Source organism: Seriola lalandi, unplaced genomic scaffold (genome assembly GCF_002814215.2).
Source record: "Seriola lalandi dorsalis isolate HSWRI2012SDOR001 ecotype SW California unplaced genomic scaffold, Sedor1 jcf7180002054648, whole genome shotgun sequence".
NCBI classification, from domain to species: domain Eukaryota; kingdom Metazoa; phylum Chordata; class Actinopteri; order Carangiformes; family Carangidae; genus Seriola; species Seriola lalandi.
Window position 1 is genome coordinate 285353 of NW_019525201.1, and position 23712 is coordinate 309064.

Here is a 23712-nt window from a genome sequence, read left to right on the forward strand (position 1 = left end):
AGCCTCAACCAGAGGAATGCATTTATTGATTTTACTCTATAGATTTGATCAGCAGTTATTGATGAATTGATCATTCCACTTTCCTTCTTCTGTGAGACGATACAGGTGAGATGTTCACCGCTGTCACAAGCGCTCCTGCCAGCAAACAAACGGTCTCCGTGGAAACTGTAGAATTTTATCGCTGTAAAATCTCTTTCACTGCTGTAAAAATGTTTTCTTTAACAAAGGAAACCTTTTAACAGATTCTGTGCAACACCCTTAAATAAATCCCTCAGCTAAGAAGAAATTCAACCTTAAGTGTCAAGACTTAAGTAGAAAACTTAAGGTGTTTTTTGCAACTGGCCCCTGAACACACAGAGTCTATAAACGGTCTATGGAGGATCTATTTGTCCAGTCTTGGACTGACCCTCTACAGTCTGGCTGCAGTGAGTCATAGATCAGAGGTGACCTGATGGAGTGATGATCCTTCCTCTTTGATCTATGAGTCCTGGACTTCCTGATCCTGAACCGGATCAAGTCTCAGCTGACAGTATACACAGTCAGTACCTTGCTGAGGTTGGAGTACAGGTCCACCACACTGTTGCAGAACTTCTCCACATCCTGTGTCAGCAGCTGGTCTGCGTTGGCTATCCGGTTGTCCAGGTTCCCCATTTTGTAGAAGGTGAAACCTCTGCGGAGCCAGAACACAAGACTCAGAGACCAGGACCCACACAAGACCAGGTTCTACATGTGACAGTCAGAACCAGAGAATCCACAGCTATGACTGACTACATGAGCCATTTGTTTTCTGTACTTTTTTTCAATGCACCAGGCTGATTGTGTATTTTATATCTCAGGTCAGTTACACAGTCACAACACTAGCTGATTATTCTGCTTATCTATCGATTTGTTATTTATCTTTTTAATCAATTATTAAATCAAATAATAGTTTAAATGTCCACGTTTCCCAGAGTACTAATGTTGACCAACCACAGATCTTTGCAACCACATTAAACCAATAAAATCAGTATTAATCAGTATCTATAATTGTCTCATTTGCTGCTCAGGTGTCTGTTTGATAAATTATGATATAGATAAAATGACTTAATTTAAATTGAATCATTAAATACATTAAATGAAATGACTTTAAATTTAATTTACTTATTAATCACATTAAATTAAATCTGAGTGAGTGGTGGGACAGCAGCTGTGATTCTGCTGCAGTACTCACTGCAGGTACTGGTCGTATAAACTCTTTGTGAGCCTCTCTCGAAACCTCAGCTTCAACTCGTTCAGGCCCAACTTCAGGAAGTTGTTCACCAAGGCAATCTGCAACGAGCCGGTCACACAGAGACAAGTGTCAGCTCCCACTGTGAGATCTTCAGTCAGAGTCACAGTCAGACATGGTCAGTCAGTCACAGTCAGTCAGAATCACAGTCAGTCAGAGTCACAGTCAGTCAGAATCACAGTCAGTCACTCAGAGTCAGAAAGAGTCACAGTCAATCAGAGACACAGTCAGTCAAGTCAGAGTACAGTCAGTCAGAATCACAGTCAGTCAGAGTCACAGTCAGTCAGAGTCACAGTTAGTCATAGTCAGAGTCAGTCAGAGTCACAGTCAGTCAGAGACACAGTCAGTCAGAGACACAGTCAGTCAGAGACAGAAAGAGTCACAGTCAGTCAGAGACACAGTCAGTCAGAGATAGAAAGAGTCACAGTCAGTCAGAGACACAGTCAGTCAGATTCACAGTCGGTCAGAGACACAGTCAGTCAGTCAGAGTCACAGTCAGTCAGTCAGAGACACAGTCAGTCAGTCAGAGTCAGTCAGAGACACAGTCAGTCAGAGTCACAGTTAGACAGAGTCACAGTCAGTCAGAGACACAGTCAGTCAGAGAGCAGTCAAGAGTCACAGTCAGTCAGAGTCAGTCAGTCAGAGACAGAAAGAGTCAGAGTCAGTCAGAGACACAGTCAGTCAGAGACAGAAAGAGTCACAGTCAGTCAGAGACACAGTCAGTCAGAGACACAGTCAGTCAGTCAGACATAGTCAGAGTCAGTCAGAGTCAGACAGTAAGAGAGGACATGCTGATCCTTTGTTTTAGTAGAGTACAGGGAGTAAAGGACATGCACATGCAGAATATAATTTAAAAGAGCAAAGAAAACTTCACCAGGCTGAAAACAATCTGTTTGTCTTATTGTCAACAAAACAATAATCAATTTATGTTATTAATGAGTTCGATATATTAGTCCTCTTTGCCACAGACCCCCCCCCCCACACACACACTGACATCAGGACATTCTGACACTATGAGTTATTGTCTTGTCTTTTGCTTTTGTTTACAATAGAAACAGAGTATTTCCAGCCATTAAACAGTGACAGACGTGTTAGCTCAGAACAATGATCATGTCAATGGTTCTACTGTATTTATAAATGCATGAAATGATTCGATGGATATTTAGTGTTACAGTAAATTAGTAAGTGTAATTATAAATGTCAGGTCTCCTCTGTACTCTTCAGAAACACTGAACTACAGACTTTACAGAGCACTATGTAAACAGATAAACATATGTAATAATCAAGACGACACTTCAAAAAGTGTTTCAAAAGGAAGAGTTAACAAAAACACACTTACAAGTGGCATGAATTTGATAAAGCTGAACAAGTAGATCTTGAAATCTTTAGTGGAGCGACCGATAATTGCACTGCAAACCACAACATGCAGAGAGATGAGCCAACATCACAGAAGGGGGGGTGGGGGGTTGGGGTCAGAGGGACAGATACTGAAGCTTCATCAATTCAATGTCCTGAGGAACCAATTCAACATCAACAACAGCATCTCACTGACAGGAATCAGACTGTGACAGTGGAGTCCAGAGAGTTAATACAAGGAACATTCAATTTATAGCTCTGACCCCGCCCCCCCCACCTGATGTCACTGCACAACCAACATTGTGTTGTAACTGAATTCAATAGAACAAACAGTGAATGCAGTGACAAGTTTAACTCCTAATAAAAGAATAAAATAAAGTCAGCTCTTAGTGAAACAACAGGAACGTTATAATCCAGAGAGAATCAAAGACACTGAGTTACTGATGAAGTTTCTACTTATGGACAAAACACAGAGTTCCTGTAGAGAACCAGACAAACTGAGTATTCACTGGCAGCAGCAGTTCCAGCTGTTAAAAATGTAAAGTTAAAAAGTACTTACTTTGGTACCACACTACAATAAGACTACACTTATAAAGGATTTATAAAGTGTAAACAGGCTAATAAACTAGTTATAAACCACTCATAAAGCCTTTATAAAAGGTAGTCTTATTGTGAAGAAACCATTACTTCCATTTTAAATGAACCATTGAACTGTCTGACGAACTAAAACGAATGCTTCTGTCAGATCACCAGGTTTGGACGTCGTCACTCGTTCATCAATAACTTAATTAATATCAGACGACCTGCTCTGCTCCATGTGACAACACGTCTCACTCACAAACATCTTCAACTGAAAAATCCCTGCAGCAAGCTGTCGGCCATGATGAAGATGATGATGAACACAAGATAAATTCTGCATTAACTTTGTCTTAATGACAGATTTTATATTCATTATATTGATATCATTAAATCATTCACACACTGACTGAGGCTTGATGTGTCCGCAGACCACTGATCTTCATCATCCTCGTCATCATCATCATCATCACCTGTGACCTCTATAATAACACCGTGAACAGTTTACGTTGCTGTTGAATTTAAATATACCATGATGCTGATATAAAACATTATGGCTTTAAATTGATGAATCCATCAGACACTGACCTGTGACTTTAAAGCTGATAATAATCCGACAGTCATAGAGTTTCCTCCCATCACTACTTTATCTGATTAATGTCTCATTATTTAATTAAACACCAAAGAGAAACTCCTGAAACATCACGCTCACTGACGTCAGAAGAAATGCACATTTATAAAGAGATAACATAAATTGAATGGAACTCCATGTTTTCCAGTGTTAATTGTTTTAATTTTGATTAATTTGAGCTCCTGTTAAAAGCCACAGGTCAGTGTGAAGCTGTGCAGGATGAAGAAGCCCGACAGAACACTCACACAGCCACGTTACAGTGTTAATGATTCATGGTGGTTCTCGGTGTTGGGACAGTTACCCCTGGTATGACTGATATGTAGGAATAAAAGTGCTTCTTGAACAGACTCATGTCTCTGCTTATTATACCACTGTGGAGAGTCAGAACAAAGTCATCAGTTCCTGCACACAATCAAACAGCAATGCATGATGGGACAGTCCATCTGTCACTGTAATGTCACTGAACAAGAAGAGAATGACATAATAATAATAATAATAATAATAATAATAATAATAATAATAATAATAATAATAACAGTTACTGCTCTATAAAAGGTCACAGTGTGACACTGGTGGTAGACTGAGTTAAAAATATATTTATTCTACATGAACTCATCTCTGAGGTAAAATCTGAAGTTGTAGCTTTTGGTCTTTATGGTCTGGAGTCACTTGACAGACATCATTAGTTGTTGACAGTGATGCTCTGTCTTCATGGTAAATGTAGTTCTGGAGACTCCTACTGTAGCAGGAACCTCAGAGGAGGTCTGAGGACTGACAGGTCATGAAACTCTACAGGTGAGTAGTTGAGCTCAAATGAAGGCCATGTAATAATGTAATATACTGAGGACTCATGGGTCTGAACCACAGACTGTAAATAAAGATGGATGTCACCCACAGGTTTCTGAAGCTCAGAGTGAGCTGCCTCACTGTTGCCAACTTGAAAACGTCTGACTCCGCCCCTAACTCCCAGCTAATCCAAAAATGGTCAAAGAGGAGGAGCGTGTGTGGAGAGCTGAGACTTTGGCTTGATTTGTGACAAGCATACGCTCACCCACGCCCTCAGTCCTCCATAACTTTAGTCCTTAATAAAATGTAAACAGGTGAGTTATAGAAACAGGTGTCATGAAGGAGGAAATTATCTCTAGAGACCAAAACAGTTTTTGTACCAGGCTGTAAAAATGTTTATTTCTGCTGTAAAGTTGGACATTTTAACATGGGAGTCTATGGGGACTGACTCACTGTTGGAGCCAGACTCTAGTGGTCATTAGAGGAACTGCAGCTTTTAGCTTTATGTTTCAGTCTGGAGGTTGGAGCTTGATTTAAATGCTGACAGGTGTCGCTAATCATATTGCAAGATGGTCTCTGTACTGTTTTACATCCAGTCCTGAGTCTGTCATTGTCCTCACACTCACACTGCTCACCTGTCAGTGAGGTGTGGACTTGTTCACATGTGGACATAAAGCACTAACAGAGCTGTCATGGCTGCAACAGGATAAAACACAAAACCCAAAATAAAACCTTCAACAGTCATGATGTAGACAGACTCTGACCTTTCAATCATGGTGCCGTTCTGGATCATCCACACGTCACAGTAGGTCCTGGCCACCAACATGGCGGCGATAAGGATAAGGTATCCGGTCTGTGATGATGACAACAAGTCCAGAGTCAGTCCAGCCTGTGCAACTCTGCACATCATAAGTCTCTTATCTCCTGCCCTTGACTCATATCTGCTGCACTGATCGGATAACACTGAAGAGAGGAGCCATGTGACTGTGACCTTGGCTTCTGGAGCCCATGAATCTGTGTCAAAGGGCCCCGCTCTCTGTGTCTAAGGGCCCCTCTTAATAACTCTTAATAAAATCAATTAAATGTTTATATGTTTTATGATCTGAACTATCTGCACAGACAAACAGGAACTGAACAGATGGAAGTTTAAAATCACTTAGTGAAACTTCCTGTGACATCACCTGCTGTATGCTGAGCGTCCTTACAACAGACTTTCTATGTTTGCTAAAAGCTTCTAACACAGTTTAAATTGGGAGACCCTCAGTGTGTCTTTAATTAATCAATAAGGTTGATATGATCAGACAATATTCTCTTATCACAGATATAAACCACAATCAGTTCAAGTGTTAGAAAGACTAAACTTTCCAGTCACTGAAGTTCACTCAACTCACTGTCATGTTGCTAAAACCAGTTAGAGACGACTTTAGTTTTGTGGTTTTTCCACTCATCTTCCAGACTCTGCTCAGCACAGTTCAACCAGTCTGTCCCTGCTCTGCTGACCTCTGACCTTTGACCAATCTTATCTATTCAGAGCTGCTTCACTGGATCCTTTTTGATTTTTACCCATCTGACACCAACAATCATGAAGCTCAGAGTCTCTGAGATCACATTAGTCCTCATTAACTGAAGCTCCTCACCTGGACCTGTTGCTGCCTTACACACACACACACACACACACACGTCACCTCAACTTTATTACACTTTTTACACGTGTAGCTACAAACACTGTGCTGAGTCCTATTTGACAAAGAGGAAACACTAAAGCTGCTGCTACTCTGCTAATGAGCTGCTCTGGACCTTTAAAGATCTGCTCAGATACTCAGACTTAACAATTATAATAATTTGTGTCTGATGATTTTACCACAAAAAGTTAAAATCAGTTGAATTACCTCATTAACATGCACATCTGCCCCCTCTTTACCCCTGAGATCTGTCTCACTGTCCTTCACTGATGAGGTTCAACCACTGAAAACATCTGGACCACAGCTGGAAGTATAAACATTAATTTTAAGAATATATTAACATCAGAGTCTTACCTCCTTGCAGAAGAGTTGAGGAACCATGATCCGCAGAATCCGGAGGATTCGGAGGAAGAAAACCTTGTCCACCACTGCTCTGTCTTTTCTGCTTCCATCTTTCTGTATGAATAGAAACAACACAGGTGATTCTACTGAACAAACTCTACTGACTCTACTGAACCTTTATGAGCCTCAGACTTACCTCAGTGTTCAGCGCTAGATCTGAGCCTCCTTTTCTACTGCAAAGAAAGAACATGAATCAAATCAGACAGATTATAAAACTCAATTAAAGACTGTGATTAATGGACTGTCCCTTTACAGAGCTTTACTTGTCTCACCTATTCCCTTTTATTCACGCCTTCACACAGCGCTTATAAAGCACTTCTCGATCACACACACTCACACACTGATGATACATCAGGGACAGTTCAGTATCCTGCCCTTTGAAATACAGAGGAGGAGCCGGGGATCGAACCACCGACCTTCTGATACGTGGACGACCTACTATACCTCCCGAATCCCAGTAATAAGACTGATACGTAAGACTTACATTAGATTATTAATGTGAGGATGTTCAAAGACGGACACAGATCATCCCCTCCTTCATGTCAGATGTCATTATATCTCATCAATAATAAAACTTTACAATGCAACAGTGATACCTTTAATGTCTTTGGTTGTGTTGGCCTATTGTGAACAATACTGCAAATCACCTTTATGGTAATATTGGTCTTTGCATGGATCTGCTGAAGTTCAGATAACAGATATTCCTCTTTTGCTCCACTGATGAAACAGAGACAGTGATGAATCTCCATGACAACAGTCACGGTTCTGTTAATACATTTGTTGAGTGAATAAATGTCCTGGCAGTGAAGATTTAAACACAGACAGATGATGAAAGTTTACTGTATATATTCCTGGTTATAATCACTCTGACTATAAACAGGTCTCAGAGTTAATGATTTCTGTTTTCTCCTCTTTAAACGTATTTTTAAAGTATTTATTAACAGTTACTGACATGCTCTATAACACTTGTTCTTATGTTATAAGCAGTGCTGTTACAAGGGAGTGCTGTGTTACAAGTGACGACAGATTGAACTGATCATTTTAAACTGAATGTATTGATAAGAAGAGGCAGAAACTGTCAGAGTTTAAACCACCGACAGACTCGTTCACACTGACTCAGTCACACTGATCCGCCATCTTTCCTCGAAGCTCAGACCTTCGTTGATCGGAGACTGAACCGGGATTTTAGAGGGTCGGTGAAACGGCCCGGCGGCAGCAGCAGGTCGCTGTCACCTGTCAGACTGGGAGGTAGCAGCTGCTAATTAGCATCCTAACAGTCGTCACAGACTCACCTGAAGACCTGAGTTTTTACACCTTTTTTCTCCGTACTTCCGCCCACTTACCCGTCCTGCCGGGCCGTCCGTCGTCGGTGCTTCAGCAGGTATAAAACCAGTAAAACGCCACCTGCTATCGAGGAGTTCTTCGCAGTCACATATTTACTGAAGGCCGCCATGTTTCTGTCACAACGACCGGTTCAGTTTGTGGAGTCTGCTTCAGTTGACAGAGGCATTCTGGGAGTTCTTCTTCTTCTTCTTCTTCTCACTCTTCTTTCTGCACAGCAGTTCATAGCCCCCCCTGGTGGACAGACGAGTACTCTCCAGTTTGTCGTTGTGAGTCGTTGTGTAACTGATTGATGCTGCACCTGGTGTGAATGTACAGATGATGTAGGAGAAAGTATTATTCAAATTTAATCAATTACTCCTCCATCTTTATCAATAATAACAATCAACAGCCTCTTCATGACCTCACAATTTTTCAGCCTGAACAAACACAAAAGAAAAAATAAATGTGGATAAAGACAGATGATGCAGGGTTAACTTAGGGGCTTGGTTTGGACTAGACAGTAGACAGTTTCCACAGGGAGTATTAGATTATTATATTTCCAATGAAGAACAAGTCAACATGAACATATGCACAGCATCTACAGTATCTACAGTATCTACAGCATCAACAGTATCTACAGTATCTACAGCATCTACAGCATCAACAGTATCTACAGTATCTACAGTATCTACAGTATCTACAGCATCAACAGTATCTACAGTATCTACAGCATCTACAGTATCTACAGCATCAACAGTATCTACAGCATCTACAGCATCTACAGCATCTACAGTATCTACAGTATCTACAGCATCTACAGCATCTACAGTATCTACAGTATCTACAGCATCTACAGCATCTACAGCATCTACAGTATCTACAGCATCTACAGCATCTACAGCATCTACAGTATCTACAGCATCTACAGTATCTACAGCATCTACAGTATCTAGAGCATTTACAGCATCTACAGTATCTAAAGTATTTACAGTTTTTACAGTATTTACAGTATTTACAGTATCTACAGTATCTACAGCATCTACAGTATTTACAGTATTTACAGCTTCTACAGCATCTACAGTATCTACAGTATCTACAGCATCTACAGTATCTGCAGTATCTAGAGCATTTAAAGTATCTACAGTATCTACAGTATCTGCAGTATTTACAGTATTTAGAGCATTTAAAGTATCTACAGTATCTACAGTATCTACAGTATTTACAGTATTTACAGCATATACAGTATCTAGAGCATTTACAGCATTTGAAGTATCGACACTATCTATAGTATTTACAGCATCTACAGTATCTGCAGTATCTACAGCATCAACAGTATCTACAGTATCTAGAGCATTTAAAGTATCTACAGTATCTACAGTATCTACAGTATTTACAGCATCTATAGTATCTACAGCATCTACAGCATCTACAGTATCTACAGTATCTACAGTATCTACAGTATTTACAGTATTTACAGCATATACAGTATCTATAGCATCTGCAGCAATTACAGTATCTAGAGCATTTACAGTATCTACAGTATTTACAGTATCTACAGCATCTAAAGTATCTACAGTATTTACAGCATCTATAGTATTTACAGCATCTACAGTATCTAAAGTATTTACAGTTTTTACAGTATTTACAGTATTTACAGTATCTACAGTATCTACGGCATCTAAAGTATCTACAGTATTTACAGCATCTACAGTGAGTTACAGACTCTGTACAACAAATAATGTCTTTATTATAACGCCTGATATCTGTTGTCCTACCAGCCAGAACAAAATACTGTGGTTTTCCAAAGGAAATGATACTTTGGCTCTGATGTCGCTGGACTCCTGATCATGAGCACTGCATGAATCTGTGTGTCACAGATTACCTGTTAACTGTTACCTGCTGCTCAGCCCCTTTCTCAGTTTAGAGACAGACGTGTCAACACCTCTGTCATGTGGTGGTTACGGCGTCTACCTGCTGTATTAGTTTGGTCTTAAAGCTGATGTTCAACATAAGAGTGTGATACTGAAGCAGACAGCGCTCAGCTGTGAGGTGGACGTCAGGAGCTGAAACTCTGACGCTGCTGGACACTGGTCACGGTGTGTTCTTCTTAATTAACAAAGAGGTGCTTCAGTCAGAGGAGCAAACAGGTAATGAAACCTACCTGTTCCCCAGGTCAGTGCATCACCTCTAAAGCTGTAAAACAAACTGCAGCACACAAACATTTTATCCTCCAGCTTTTCAGACAGAAAACAAAAGGCCTCAGTATCATTAATGCTGGAGTTAAATCCACCATTAGCCAGTTCCTTACACTAGTATATAAAATGTTGATGAGAAGGCAGTTCAAGATAACAGAATCAGTTCAGTCTTTGTCAGTGATTTTGGCAGAGGAGGTCGTCCACACACAGAGCTCTGTGCAGAGCGTCTCATGTTACTGTGTCTCTGTCTAAATAGATCAGACAGCGTGTTGGAGAGCAGCTGACAGAACCGAGGCTGCTGCTGTCACTGACATGGAGACTCTGGAACCAGCTCTGTTCCGCCTGGAACAAGGTAGGAACACTCTGCACTTTATAATCAGAACACACACTGCACCACGACACTGACAACACCACTACACCGTCACCTGCAGAGCAACTGTGCTACAATCAGCAGAATATCACACACACACACACACACACACACACACACACACACACCATGTGCTACAGGTTTAACCTATACAGTCTGGTGCTGCAGCCTGGTCAGGGACGTGGTCTGGGTTTTCTCCTCCAGTCTGTGAAGTGGTCTCAGAGTCTGAGGTTGTCCTGAACTCACTGTCTTTTAAACTGAGAGACAGGTTCATCCACAGTATAACACCAACCTCTGATTACAAAGCCTCACCTGAGCAGCTCAGTTTATTAACATGATACTGTCACAACACTAATGATCTGTGTTCACAACTCACAATATTCACCATGTTATTTAAAGCAAGCCAGTGGCTTCAATAATTTATATGATAAAATAAACATCAGTAGCAGAACATTATGAATCAAATATTATCTACAAGTCACTTCTATTGAAGCACAAACACAAACACATTCTACTGTGAGTTTGGAGCCATGTTGAGCTGGTTCAGGGTCACAGGTCAGAGGTCAGAGGTCACCTTCATTCAGCTTTAAAAGGGTGGATGAGCTTGTTTGGCCCGTAGATACTCTGCTGGTTAGAAATGAGACATTATTCCTGTATGTTTTATTTTCTGTTGTCATCTCTCACATACTCTGTTTAGTTTGTTTCTCTGATCAATATTTATTTATATCCAGAAACATGAAATCACAATGATTGCAATTACAAGATTTAAAGCTCCATATTTTCTTCTTCTTCTGTGTTTTATTTGAAGTGTTGAACCACAAGAAGATATAAAAACCATCTCAGTGTAGTTTTACATCTCCTCTCTCAGGCTTCTCTCTGGAGCTCTAGTAACGACAGGGCGGTGAGCCAATCAGAAGAGAGGAGGCTCTGAGCTTCTCTTCTATTAATATAAAACCTAGACCTGCATTATAATCAAACTACACATGGACAGAGACCTTTAAGTTCTAACAGCAGCATGTTTCTAATAAAGACCTGGTTCTGGCTGCTGTTTGGATTCACACAGACCTCAGCTACTAACTAGGCCAGGCCATCATTCCTCAAGGCCCCTCAGTCCTGCACCAGAGAACTGGACACTCATGTCATGTGACATCAGCATGTCATGATGTATGTGCTATGTTCCACACACTCAGTCCTGTGTGTTATGGTGCAGTCAGTGAAATGTACCTGTATGATGAGGCCAATATCAGGAGGAGACAGGAAGTGATGACTGACAGAGACCTTTAGTTTATAAAATACTCTTGCTATCTAAATGTCATGCTGGTAATAAAAGTTAAATGAAGACAATAAAATCTCTAAAACTGACATTACACAGATGAATCCTCATGAACATGTATCAGGAGCTTTAACAGAGAGATCTCACCTGATGACCTCATTTGTGCTTCACAGTGAACTCTAGTAACCTTTGTACCTACTGCTGTCTTCAGGCTTCGAGCTGCAGTTCCGTCTCGGCCCCTCCCTTCAGGGTAAGAGCGTCCAGGTGTACACCAACTACCCCCCCAAAGACCAGGAGTTTGACCGTCTGCAGTTCCGTCCTTTGGACTGGGTCTATCCCAACAGCCAGGAGGATGACTGTGACAAATACTGCAGACTGGACCTGAGGGTGGCTGGGTCCTACCAGTATTACTTCTCCTGTGGGTGGGTGCTTCTGTTACCATGGTAACACTGCAGCGAATACTGTAGTGTACAGTGTGTGTGCAGTTCATCAGGGGTTCAGACCGATGTATGTGTTTACAGGGACACAGAGAGAGTAGGGGGGGGTTACATCGTCGTTGATCCAGTGCTGAGAGTGGGGGCCAACAATGACATCCTCCCCCTGGACTGCATCAGCTGCCAAACATACGTGGCCCATGGTGTCGGACCCCTGGACTCATGGCTCGACAGGGTCAGGGTGGCAAAGGAGACCGGTATGTGGACCAACATGACAAACCAGCAGCAGTTTTCTGAATTAAAACCACACAGGTACTTTACATGACAACACTGAGCATATGGGAGAATATGTTAATATGAAGTTTATTTAAGTATTATATATTTATATATTATATTGTAAGTGACATAAAAACTGACTGTAGAGAGTGAGCTTTCTCTTCATGAGGCCAAAACAGAATCTATTTTATTCAGCTGAAACCTCAGCCCAGTAAACTGTCTGATCAAACTGTCAGTTCTTCAGTTTGTTAGTTTGAAGGAAGAATTAAAGAGACTTTACAGGTCATTACAAGTTATTACAGTTTGAATATTTGATTTCTAACCACATTCAAATATTCAACTTTGGAGTAAAAAGTCCTGCAGTGTTACAGGAGACTGTCACTGGGATATCTGAGTCCACTATGATCCTGCATGATGTTTGTCATTTATACTAACTAAAGCAATGCTAATTTATATTTTATATTGACAGTGGAGAGAACAGATCTGTCTCATGTGTCATGATCTGTCCCTTGTTTGTTGTTTGCTTGTCTGTTTTTGGACATTTAATGTTTATTTTCTGTTTTATTTTGAAGCAACTTTCCTTGTGCCTCTACTGTTGCTTTACTTCCTGTCTTTGTCCTGTTTCCCTCCCTGTTGATTGTCTATCCCACCCTAATGTGTTTCACCTGTGTTCCATCACCTGCCTCCCACAGTGACTGAGCTGTTGTCTGAAGTCTGTTGTGTCTGTGTGACATCCAGCTTCTCTGCTTTGCTTCACTCGGACTCTGGTCACAGGAAAGGTCACAAGCTGTGATTTGTGGGTTATCAACATGTTGTCTGATCCATCTCTGCCAAGTCATGGCAAGAATTTATGAGTCTGTAATCACCACAGTGACAGAAGCATCATGAAGTCTGAACTTGACACACTGGGTTTCAATCCCAGATCATAGTGTGAAGACAGGTTGTCAAATATCAGGTGTGGGAGGGGTTTGCATCCTCCATGATCAGACAAAGTTCTCTGTGTCTGCGGTTTCATGTTCCTCTTGGTTCTGTTCAGGCTACAACATGATCCACTTCACCCCGCTGCAGAAGCTCGGCTCATCTGGATCCTGCTACTCCATATCTGATCAGCTGGAGTTAAACCCCGCCTTCTCACCTGGTGGGAAGTCATACACCTGGAGAGACGTTGGTGATCTGGTGGAGATGCTGAGGAGAGACTGGAACATGGTCTGCATCACTGATGTCATCTACAACTACACAGGTAATTACTAATACAAACACACAGGCCCCAGGGTCCAAGGAGTTAGGGGCCCCATGGGCTTCACCTGTACAAAGAGATTCAAAACAAAGTGACAGAAAGAGACCGAAGAGAAACTCAACGCGACCACAGAGAGACATAACAGAGACAGGAGTCACAGAGGAGGGACTTTCTACACCAGGGGTTACCAACCTGTGGACTGGGGCCCGCTGGTGGGCCGTGAAGGTATTGCAAGTGGGTCGACAAATAATTTGCGAAACAGCAAAATTTGGGTGAAATCATGTAATTATATGAAAAAATAATATAAATGTTTTAAAACAAAATGATCTTTAAAAACATTACAAATGTTGAGAAGCTCCGTCCATTTCGTTTTTAACTTGTCTCATATCAAAGCCTGTCACCGTGATGAGCCAGGGATAGGAACTCTTGGACCACATTATATACTTGTTCACTATCTCAGTCTCATTACGCTTAAAGATCACATCCGTGGCAAAAACTGGAGAATCAAAACAGAAACAGGAAGAGTTTAATTAATCCATATTATCATTAAAATAAAAAACTGAAAATGTATTATTTGGCCTCTGTATTGTTACGGGGTCAGATGTTTCACAGATTTTCAAGTGGGTCATTAGTTGGAAAAGGTTGGGAACCACTAATCTACACCATGCGAATCCAACAGTACATGAAGTTAATTTTCATAGATGTTCTGCAGGAAGCAGTTCAGTCCTGAACCCAAACTGTTCTGGACTGAAGACATTAATCTGGTTCAGATCATCAGTCAGCTGATCAGTGACCCGTCTCTCTCTGAGGTAACAGGAAGGATGATATTTATGTTTTTATATTAGATCTAATGAATTATTTGATGTAACAGTCAGTGACAGTTGAGTCCTCTGCATTCCTCTGTCTTTACCTGCTGCTGCAGTGACTGATGAGTGAAAAGTGATCTGGTCTTATTTTTAACGAGGATGGTGGAAATAAACCACAGCTGTTGGCCTTTCAGGCAGCTGTGGCTGATGCATCAACGTCTCACTTTCCTCATTGACATTTAGTCGTTATTCAGCTGAAGGTCAGACACACTGTGGTCATGTTAACAGACTGCACTGTATCAGATCAGGACAACTGGACCTGAGACAGAGACACTTCCTGTCAGGTCCTCAGAGACTTTGGACATGTGGAGCAGCTATGTTTCTGTAGTTTATCATCAGTACAGCTTCACACCTGGTATCATGACCGTCACTGAAGAGGTCTCATCTGTTCTCATCATATTTTTATTTCCTGAAGTAACTGAAACATCTACAGTGTTCTGGGGTTAAACCCTAATATTCCACTACAGTATAAATATGTATCAATACATTCACAATCAGTTTTAACCACTGAAATAAGAGTCTCTTCTGACCTCTGTACAGACACTGTCTTAATCATTCAATTATGGAATTAAAGAGCATGTTGACATGGCTGGATACAGAGGTGACGCATGTCTCATATCTCTCTTCCTCTCCTCTTGTTTCCTCCTTTCCTTTCCTCACCTCATCCAGCTGTTGACAGTGAGTGGATTCACCTCCATCCTGAATGTGGCTATAACCTGGTGAACTCTCCTCACCTGAAGCCAGCGTGGCTCCTGGACAGAGCTCTGTGGCACCTCAGCTGTGAGGTGGCTGATGGGAAATATACTGAACAGGGAGTCCCAGCACTGATTGAACATGAGCAGCACATACATGTGAGACATGGTATTCATTTCATTTGATATCTTCCCATGCCCAATAACTACAGTGGAATTAGGAAACATATTAGTGTAATATAACTGTGATCTCTAGGAAACAGGTGTGTAGAAACACAGTGTTAGCAGGTTGTTTGTAGCTTTAGCGTCTTTTAGCTAGCTCATTGTTTTGTTCTACAGCTACAGAGTGACTGTATGTTGAGTCTCACAGTTCTCACCAACAACCTGTACAATACACCGACATGTGTCTTGAGTTACACATTAATCAATAAAAAGTAATCAAATTACTTTACTTATTATACAGTAACAAAACTGATAAATTACAATACATGTTAACTTTGTCCATCAACAGATCCTTAATACTAACACTAATACTAATACTAATGCTACTAAATAGTACTTAAATACCTACAGAGGCTAACAGTGAGGCTAACACTGAGCCTACTACTGAAACTAACACTGAGGCTAACAATGAGGCTAATACTGAAGCTAACATTAAGGCTAACAATGAGGCTAATACGGAGGCTAATACTGAAGCTAACAATGAAGCTAATATGAGGCTAATACAGAAGCTAACATTAAGGCTAATATGAGGCTAATACTGAAGCTAACATTAAGGCTAAAATGAGGCTTATAGTGAGGATAACACTATGGCTAACACTGAGGTTAACATTGAGGCTAACACTGAGGCTAATACTGAAGCTAACATTAAGGCTATAAATGAGGCTTACAGTGAGAGTAACACTATGGCTAACACTGAGGCTAACATTGAGGCTAACAGCGAGGCTAGTACTGAGGCTAATACTGTCACTAATGCTGTGGGTAACAATGAGGCTAACAGTGAGGCTAACACTGAGTCTAACATTGAGGCTATTGAGGCTAACACCAAGGCAAACACTGAGGTGTGTGTGTGTGTGTGTGTGTGTGTGTGTGTGTGTGTGTGTGTGTGTGTGTGTGTCTGTCAGGCTCTGTGCTGTGTACTGTGGCAGCAGGTCTTCTCCAGGCTCAGGCTTTGGGAGTTTCTGCAGGTCAGTGTGGATGCAGCTGTGGAGCAGTTCAGACAGCTGCTGGAGGCAGGTGAGACAGTGATGGGGGAACACACCTGAGTCACATGTCACACACACAACCTGTCTGCAACCAGATCTGATCCTGGACTGGAGAAAAATAACTTCAGTGATAGTTTGTCAGAATAATGTGTTTTAAAGCACATGTTTAAAAGTTAAACTCATACTCAGTTGATCATGGGCGGTGTCTCTGGACCTTTGTTCATCAGGTAGTTTAGGTGACAGGTCCAGGTCCAGGTCCAGGTCCAGTCCAGAGTGTAAGAAGCAGCTGAAGGTGGTGCAGGACCCTGAGCATCGACGCTTTGGAAACACAGTGGACATGAACTCTGCCCTGGACATATTCACACCTGACAGGTGAGTCCACATACTGGACTTTATATGTGACACATACAGGGGTCAGATACAGTCAAGAGATTACTGTCAGACTGTTACTATCAGACTGTTACTAACAGACTGTTACTGTCAGACTGTTACTATCAGACAGTTACTCTCAGACTGTTACTGTCAGACTGTTACTATCAGACTGTTACTAACAGACTGTTACTGTCAGACTGTTACTGTCAGACTGTTACTATCAGACAGTTACTGTCAGACTGTTACTGTCAGACTGTTAGTGTTACTTTCAGACTGTTACTAACAGACTGTTACTGCCAGACTGTTAGTGTTACTTTCAGACTGTTACTAACAGACTGTTACTGCCAGACTGTTACTGTTACTGTCAGACTGTTACTATCAGACTGTTACTAACAGACTGTTACTGTCAGACAGTTACTATCAGACTGTTACTAACAGACTGTTACTGTCAGACTGTTACTATCAGACTGTTACTGTCAGACTGTTACTATCAGACTGTTACTAACAGACTGTTACTGTCAGACTGTTACTATCAGACTGTTACTAACAGACTGTTACTATCAGACTGTTACTGTCAGACTGTTACTATCAGACTGTTACTATCAGACTGTTACTGTCAGACTGTTACTATCAGACTGTTACTAACAGACTGTTACTGTCAGACTGTTACTATCAGACTGTTACTATCAGACAGTTACTCTCAGACTGTTACTGTCAGACTGTTAGTGTTACTTTCAGACTGTTACTAACAGACTGTTACTGCCAGACTGTCAGTGTTACTTTCAGACTGTTACTGTTACTGTCAGACTGTTACTATCAGACAGTTACTCTCAGACTGTTACTGTCAGACTGTTACTATCAGACTGTTACTAACAGACTGTTACTGCCAGACTGTTAGTGTTACTTTCAGACTGTTACAGTTACTGTCAGACTGTTACTATCAGACTGTTACTATCATACTGTTACAATTACTATCAGACTGTTACTGTCATGTCCATGAAGAGACGTTAAGTTATATTTAGTTTTGTCTGTCTCGTGACTTCTTATTTTACTTTGAAACCTAACTCTCCTCTCGTTTCAGGTAACTTCCTCCTTTCCCTTGTGTGTTTCCCACTGGTCTGATTGTCTGCCCCGCCCTGATTGTTTCCACCTGTTTCCCTCTACCTTGTGTGTGTATATAGTCTGCGTTTCCCTTTGTCCTGCGCCAATTCGTCTTGTCTTGTTGTCGGAGAACCACGCCAGCCACGTTAGCCCAAGCCAGGTTTTGAATTCGGTGTTACGTTTTGCCAAAGTCTTGCTTTACAATATTTTGATACTTTGTCTTTACCTGTGTCCTGGAATTTTGTTGGGTTTCCTCGAAAGAGTGTTCTACAGTTTTTCCTCTCTGTGAATGATTTTATTTGGGTATTTTGAATTTATATTCCTCTGTAAGAGTGATTTTTCTTTGCTACTTTGTTATTAAAATATTGTTAATTGGTACTTTGTCTTGGAGTCGTGCATTTGGGTTCAAGTCCCAGTTCAGTTGTGACAGTTACTGTCAGACTGTCACATTTACTATCAGACTGTTTATACTGAGGTACTCACTGGTGATTATTAGTAACATTATTAATAATGTTATTAATAACAGTCTGAAGTGTTAATGTGACTGTATTATCTGACTCTCTTCAGCACCAGTCTGAGTCTTTCAGTCATCCAGGACTGCTGCAGCTGTTTCAGGAGGAGACTGGAGGAGCTGAACTTTGACCTTTACAAAGAGATGAAACAACATGCAGAGCAGGTGTGTGTGTGTGTGTGTGTGTGTGTGTGTGTGTGTGTGTGTGTGTGTGTGTGTGTGTGTGAGAGAGAGAGATTAGGTCTGCATAACAGATTACTTTTCAGTCTTTACTTTTCAACCTTCTCTTGAGTCTTCATTGTTGTTGTTTGTTATATCTCTTCAGGCGACCAACTGCATTGTGGGAGGTGTGGTTTCTGAGCGTCTTGCTGATGAGGGACCTAAACTGGGTCCAATCACAAGGAGACACCCTCTCTGTCCCAGGTAACCCCCCCCCATCCCCAACCATCAAACCTCACTGTTTTAATGATCTGAGTTGAGATAGTAAAAAGTGACAGAATAAACCTGATACTGAGATGTCTGTGTACTTCAGCTCAGTGCTAGAGATTATTTCAGTCACTCAAAATGTGTAATAATACATGGCTGACTCTTATTTCATTCCTTTAGAATGTGTAATAACACCTTGCTGTGTGTTATTTCAGTTACTTAAAATATGTAATAACACCTGGCTGACTGTTATTTCAGTTATTTAAAATGTGTAATAACACCTGGCTGTATGTTAATTACGTCATTCAAAATGTGTAATAAGACCTGGCTGTGTGTTATTTATGTTTTAAAAAATGTGTGATAACACCTGGCTGTATGTTAATTACATCATTTAAAATGTTGAATAACACCTGGTCGTATGTTTTTTCAGGTTTTTAAATGTGTAATAATACCTGGCTGTATGTTAATTACGTCATTTAAAATGTGTAATGTCTCCTGTGTCTGATCTCCAGGTATTTCACCTTTCCTTTTGAGGACATGAGCTTTGATAAAGAAGTGCAGCTGATGGAGCAGAGAGAGAAGGCGTGTCACTTCCTGGCTCATGACGGCTCTGTGACAGGAAGTGATCTGCAGAGGAACGCAGCTGAACCAGGTGAACAACAGGAGCAACAGTAAAGATGAAAATGCACATAATATGATGCGCATCAAGCTCCGCCCCCAACAGGACCACTGATCATAGTCAACCAATAAAATGATCACCATAAAATGTTTTCAACAACATTCAGACATTAACGTTAAATCATGTGCTGACACCAACTTCAATTTCATTTCTTACCTTAAGAGCTGATCAGATCTGTGGCTCATCTGCCAATTATCAATAACCTGGTGTTGGGTCTTTATGTTTATCAAACTCAACAAGTAGCTTCTCCTCATCCATGCTTCACACATGAGAGACAGTGTCAGAGGTGAGGAGAGCGAAGCTACGGGAACCAGGAAGTACAAAACACTCCTTAATTTGGAAAGTATTGTGGGGGCTGTACAAAGGAAATAATATGAGAAGATGTAGACTTTTCATTTCACACAGAGAACAGTTGTTGACACATTTCTGGCATCTATAACTCATCCACAGCATTTCATTAATCAGATGTCCACAGGGAAGTTATGATTATGTTCAGCGTTAATCACCATAACACACATGTCCATGAGGTACAACTCTGCTCCATGATGCTAGTAGAGGAGGAAATCTCCACAGACTGACCTGTCTTCCTTCCTCCTGCTGTCTGCAGACTCTGAGGTCTACCTGCGGAGAGAACTGGTCTGTGAGGAGAACACTGTCAAACTTCGTTATGGAGACAAACCAGAGGACTGTCCTTACCTGTGGACTCGTATGAAGACGTACACAGAGACTATAGCTGAGGCCTTCTCTGGTGTTTGTCTGCTCAACTGCCCCTCCACCCCCCTGCATGTGACTGAGGTACTCTCTACCTACTCCTGACTCATCAAGGTGTCTCATGGAAACTGTGTATCCTGTCAGTCTCTCATCCTTCAGACCAAAACCATTGTTGGAGCTCCTGTCCTCCCCTGTCCATTAGCTCAGTGCTGAAGTACCTGAAGTCCATAATAAGGTCCAGGATATCTGTGTCCCCTGTGTTAGTGTTTGACTGACTACAGGTTCACTGTGTCCTCTGTGTTAGTGTTGGACAGACTGCAGCTCCACTGTGTCCCCTGTGTTAGTGATGGACATACTACTGGTCCACCGTGTCCCCTGTGTTAGTGATGGACATACTACTGGTCCACCGTGTCCCCTGTGTTAGTGATGGACAGACTACAGGTTCACTGTGTCCCCTGTGTTAGTGTTGGACAGACTGCAGGTCCACTGTGTCCCCTGTGTTAGTGATGGACATACTACTGGTCCACCGTGTCCCCTGTGTTAGTGATGGACATACTACTGGTCCACTGTGTCCCCTGTGTTAGTGATGGACATACTACAGGTCCACTGTGTCCCCTGTGTTAGTGATGGACATACTACAGGTCCACTGTTTCCTGTGTTAATGTTGGACAGACTGCAGGTCCACTGTGTCCTCTTTGTTAGTGATGGACAGACTACAGGTCCACTGTGTCCCCTGTGTTAGTGATGGACATACTGCAGGTCCACTGTGTCCTCTTTGTTAGTGATGGACAGACTACAGGTTCACTGTTTTCTCTGTGTTAATGTTGGACAGACTGCAGGTTCACTGTGTCCTCTGTGTCTCTGTAGGTGATGCTTGCAGCAGCCAGAGCCATCAGGCCTAACCTCTACGTGATAGCTGATCTCTGGACCGGCAGCCAAAACACTGACCATGTCTTTGTAAACCGCCTGGGAATCACCAGTGTGCTGAAAGGTACTGACCCCGTCCCCGACCGTGATCCTAACTCTGTCTCCTCACCCTGCGAATGAGTTTAGATGAAGTGTTAGCCTAACCCTAACCCATCTTCTGATGGTCTGGTCACTACTGGTCACTACTGGTCTCTTCTGGGCTCTACTCGTCCCTTTTGGATTCTCCTGGTTTCTTCTGGTTTCTTTTGGTCTCTTCTGTTCTCTTCTGCTCTCTTCTTGTCTCTCCTGGTGTCTCCTGGTGTCTCCTGGTCTCTCCTGGCCTCTTCTGGTCTCTACTGGTTTCTCCTGATCTCTCCTGATCTCTACCGGTCTCTTCTGGTCTCTATACGTCTCCTCTGGTCTCTTCTGGTCTCTTCTGGTCTCTCCTGGTCTCTTTTGGTCTCTCCTTGTCTCCTCTGGTCTCTTCTGGTCTCTCCTGGTCTCTACTGGTCTCTTTTGGTCTCTCTTGGTCTCTCCTGCTCTCTCCTGGTCTCTCCTGGTCTCTCCTGGTCTCTTCTGGTCTCTTCTGGTCTCTCCTGGTCTCTCCTGGTCTCTCCTGGTCTCTCCTTGTCTCTCCTTGTCTCTCCTGGTCTCTCCTGGTCTCTTCTGGTCTCTCCTGGTCTCTTCTGGTCTGTCTCTGTGGTTTGGTTACAACTGATCCAGTTTCTGTAAAGTGTTTTAGAGTTCATACATTTCCTCCATTAGTTTCAGTTTGTATTTAAAGCCACTAACAACTGAACTAACCAGTAGAATCAAACAGCATCTGAATGAGTTGGATGTTTGGATCCATGGTGATTATTCCATGTTTCATTGACCGTAGATGTTACAGCAGATGTTTCATTCACAGCAGATGTTTCATTCACAGCAGATGTTTCATTCACAGCAGATGTTTCATTCACAGTAGATGTTTCATTCACAGCAGATGTTTCATTCACAGCAGATGTTTCATTCACAGCAGATGTTTCATTCACAGCAGATGTTTCATTCACAGTAGATGTTTCATTCACAGCAGATGTTTCATTCACAGTAGATGTTTCATTCACAGTAGATGTTTCATTCACAGCAGATGTTTCATTCACAGCAGATGTTTTATTCACAGCAGATGTTTCATTCACAGCAGATGTTATTGTTGTGATTATTGAGCAGCTGCTCTTCCCTCTGTCTCTCTGATAGATGCTGCAGGTGCTGCAGACAGTCAGGAGGGAGGACACTGGCTGTCCTGGTTTAGGGGGGAGCCTGTGGGGGCCTTTGTCCAGCCCAGCCTTCGGCCCCTGGTCCCAGCTGTGGCTCACACTATGTTCATGGACATCAGCCCCAACAATCACAGTCCCATCCAGGTTTGATTCCCACTGTCTTTACTGTCTCTACTCTCTCTGTCTCTGCTGTCTCTACTGTGTCTGCTGTCTTTGTCTCTTCTGTCTCTACTGTCTCTGCTGTCTCTATCTCTGCTGTCTCTACTGTCTCTGTCTTTACTGTCTCTACTCTCTCTGTCTCTACTGTCTCTGCTGTCTCTGTCTCTTCTGTCTCTACTGTCTCTGCTGTCTCTATCTCTGCTGTCTCTACTGTCTCTGTCTTTACTGTCTCTACTCTCTCTGTCTCTGCTGTCTCTGTCTCTACTGTCTCTGCTGTCTCTGTCTCTACTGTCTCTGTCTCTAATGTCTCTGCTGTCTCTGTCTATACTGTCTCTGTCTCTACTGTCTCTGCTGTCTCTACTGTCTCTGCCTCTGCTGTCTCTGTCTCTACTGTCTCTGTCTTTACTGTCTCTGCTGTCTCGACTGTCTCTGCCTCTACTGTCTCTGCTGTCTCTACTGTCCCTACTTAATCTACTGTCTCTGTCCTGTCTCTACTGGATCTACTGTCTCTACTGTCTCTGTCCTGTCTCTACTGAATCTACTGTCTTTACTGAATCTACTGTCTCCATTGAATCTACTCTACTGTCTCTACTGAATCTACTGAATCTTCTGTCTCTACTGTCTCTGTTGTCTTTACTGTCCCTACTTAATTTACTGTCTCTACTGTCTCTGTCTTTACTGTCCCTACTTAATCTACTGTCTCTGTCCTGTCTCTACTGAATCTACTGTCTGTACTGAATCTTCTGTCTCTACTGTCTCTGTTGTCTTTACTGTCCCTACTTAATTTACTGTCTCTACTGTCTCTGTCTTTACTGTCCCTACTTAATCTACTGTCTCTGTCCTGTCTCTACTGAATCTACTGTCTGTACTGAATCTTCTGTCTCTACTGAATCTTATGTTTCTACTGTCTCTACTGAATCTTCTGTCCCTTATGAATCTTCTGTCTGTACTGTCTCTACTGAATCTACTGTCTGTACTGAATCTTCTGTCCCTCATGAATCTTCTGTCTGTACTGTCTCTACT

General features: G+C 42.0%; 2 protein-coding genes across 5 annotated transcripts in view; one reads left to right on the forward strand and one right to left on the reverse strand.

The window, feature by feature from the left end:
- abcd3a (ATP-binding cassette, sub-family D (ALD), member 3a) overlaps positions 1 to 8203 on the reverse strand; it is a 20889-nt gene extending 12686 nt beyond the window's left edge. For 2 of the 4 annotated variants that reach the window (XM_023420539.2, XM_087177764.1), the window contains exons 1-7: positions 8044 to 8203; positions 6837 to 6873; positions 6653 to 6754; positions 5381 to 5469; positions 2607 to 2676; positions 1211 to 1308; positions 547 to 670 (exon numbers count right to left, since the gene is read on the reverse strand). In XM_023420539.2, coding sequence (XP_023276307.1) covers positions 547 to 670; positions 1211 to 1308; positions 2607 to 2676; positions 5381 to 5469; positions 6653 to 6754; positions 6837 to 6873; positions 8044 to 8153 — 630 coding nt within the window. In that variant the 5' untranslated portion in view covers positions 8154 to 8203. Of the gene's footprint in view, positions 1 to 546; positions 671 to 1210; positions 1309 to 2606; positions 2677 to 4131; positions 4202 to 5380; positions 5470 to 6652; positions 6755 to 6836; positions 6874 to 8043 lie in introns of all 4 variants that reach the window. The other 2 variants (XM_023420540.2, XM_023420541.2) reach the window with 2 other exon arrangements.
- Positions 8204 to 10484: 2281 nt separating this feature from the next.
- LOC111665497 (glycogen debranching enzyme-like) overlaps positions 10485 to 23712 on the forward strand; it is a 31483-nt gene continuing 18255 nt past the window's right edge. The window contains exons 1-13 of the mRNA XM_023420533.2: positions 10485 to 10570; positions 12073 to 12283; positions 12383 to 12552; positions 13608 to 13811; positions 15344 to 15525; positions 16491 to 16602; positions 16799 to 16943; positions 18612 to 18720; positions 18881 to 18978; positions 19494 to 19633; positions 20268 to 20455; positions 21239 to 21362; positions 22511 to 22674. Of these exons, the coding sequence (XP_023276301.1) occupies positions 10531 to 10570; positions 12073 to 12283; positions 12383 to 12552; positions 13608 to 13811; positions 15344 to 15525; positions 16491 to 16602; positions 16799 to 16943; positions 18612 to 18720; positions 18881 to 18978; positions 19494 to 19633; positions 20268 to 20455; positions 21239 to 21362; positions 22511 to 22674 (1887 nt within the window). The 5' untranslated portion in view covers positions 10485 to 10530. The remainder of the gene's footprint in view (positions 10571 to 12072; positions 12284 to 12382; positions 12553 to 13607; positions 13812 to 15343; positions 15526 to 16490; positions 16603 to 16798; positions 16944 to 18611; positions 18721 to 18880; positions 18979 to 19493; positions 19634 to 20267; positions 20456 to 21238; positions 21363 to 22510; positions 22675 to 23712) is intronic.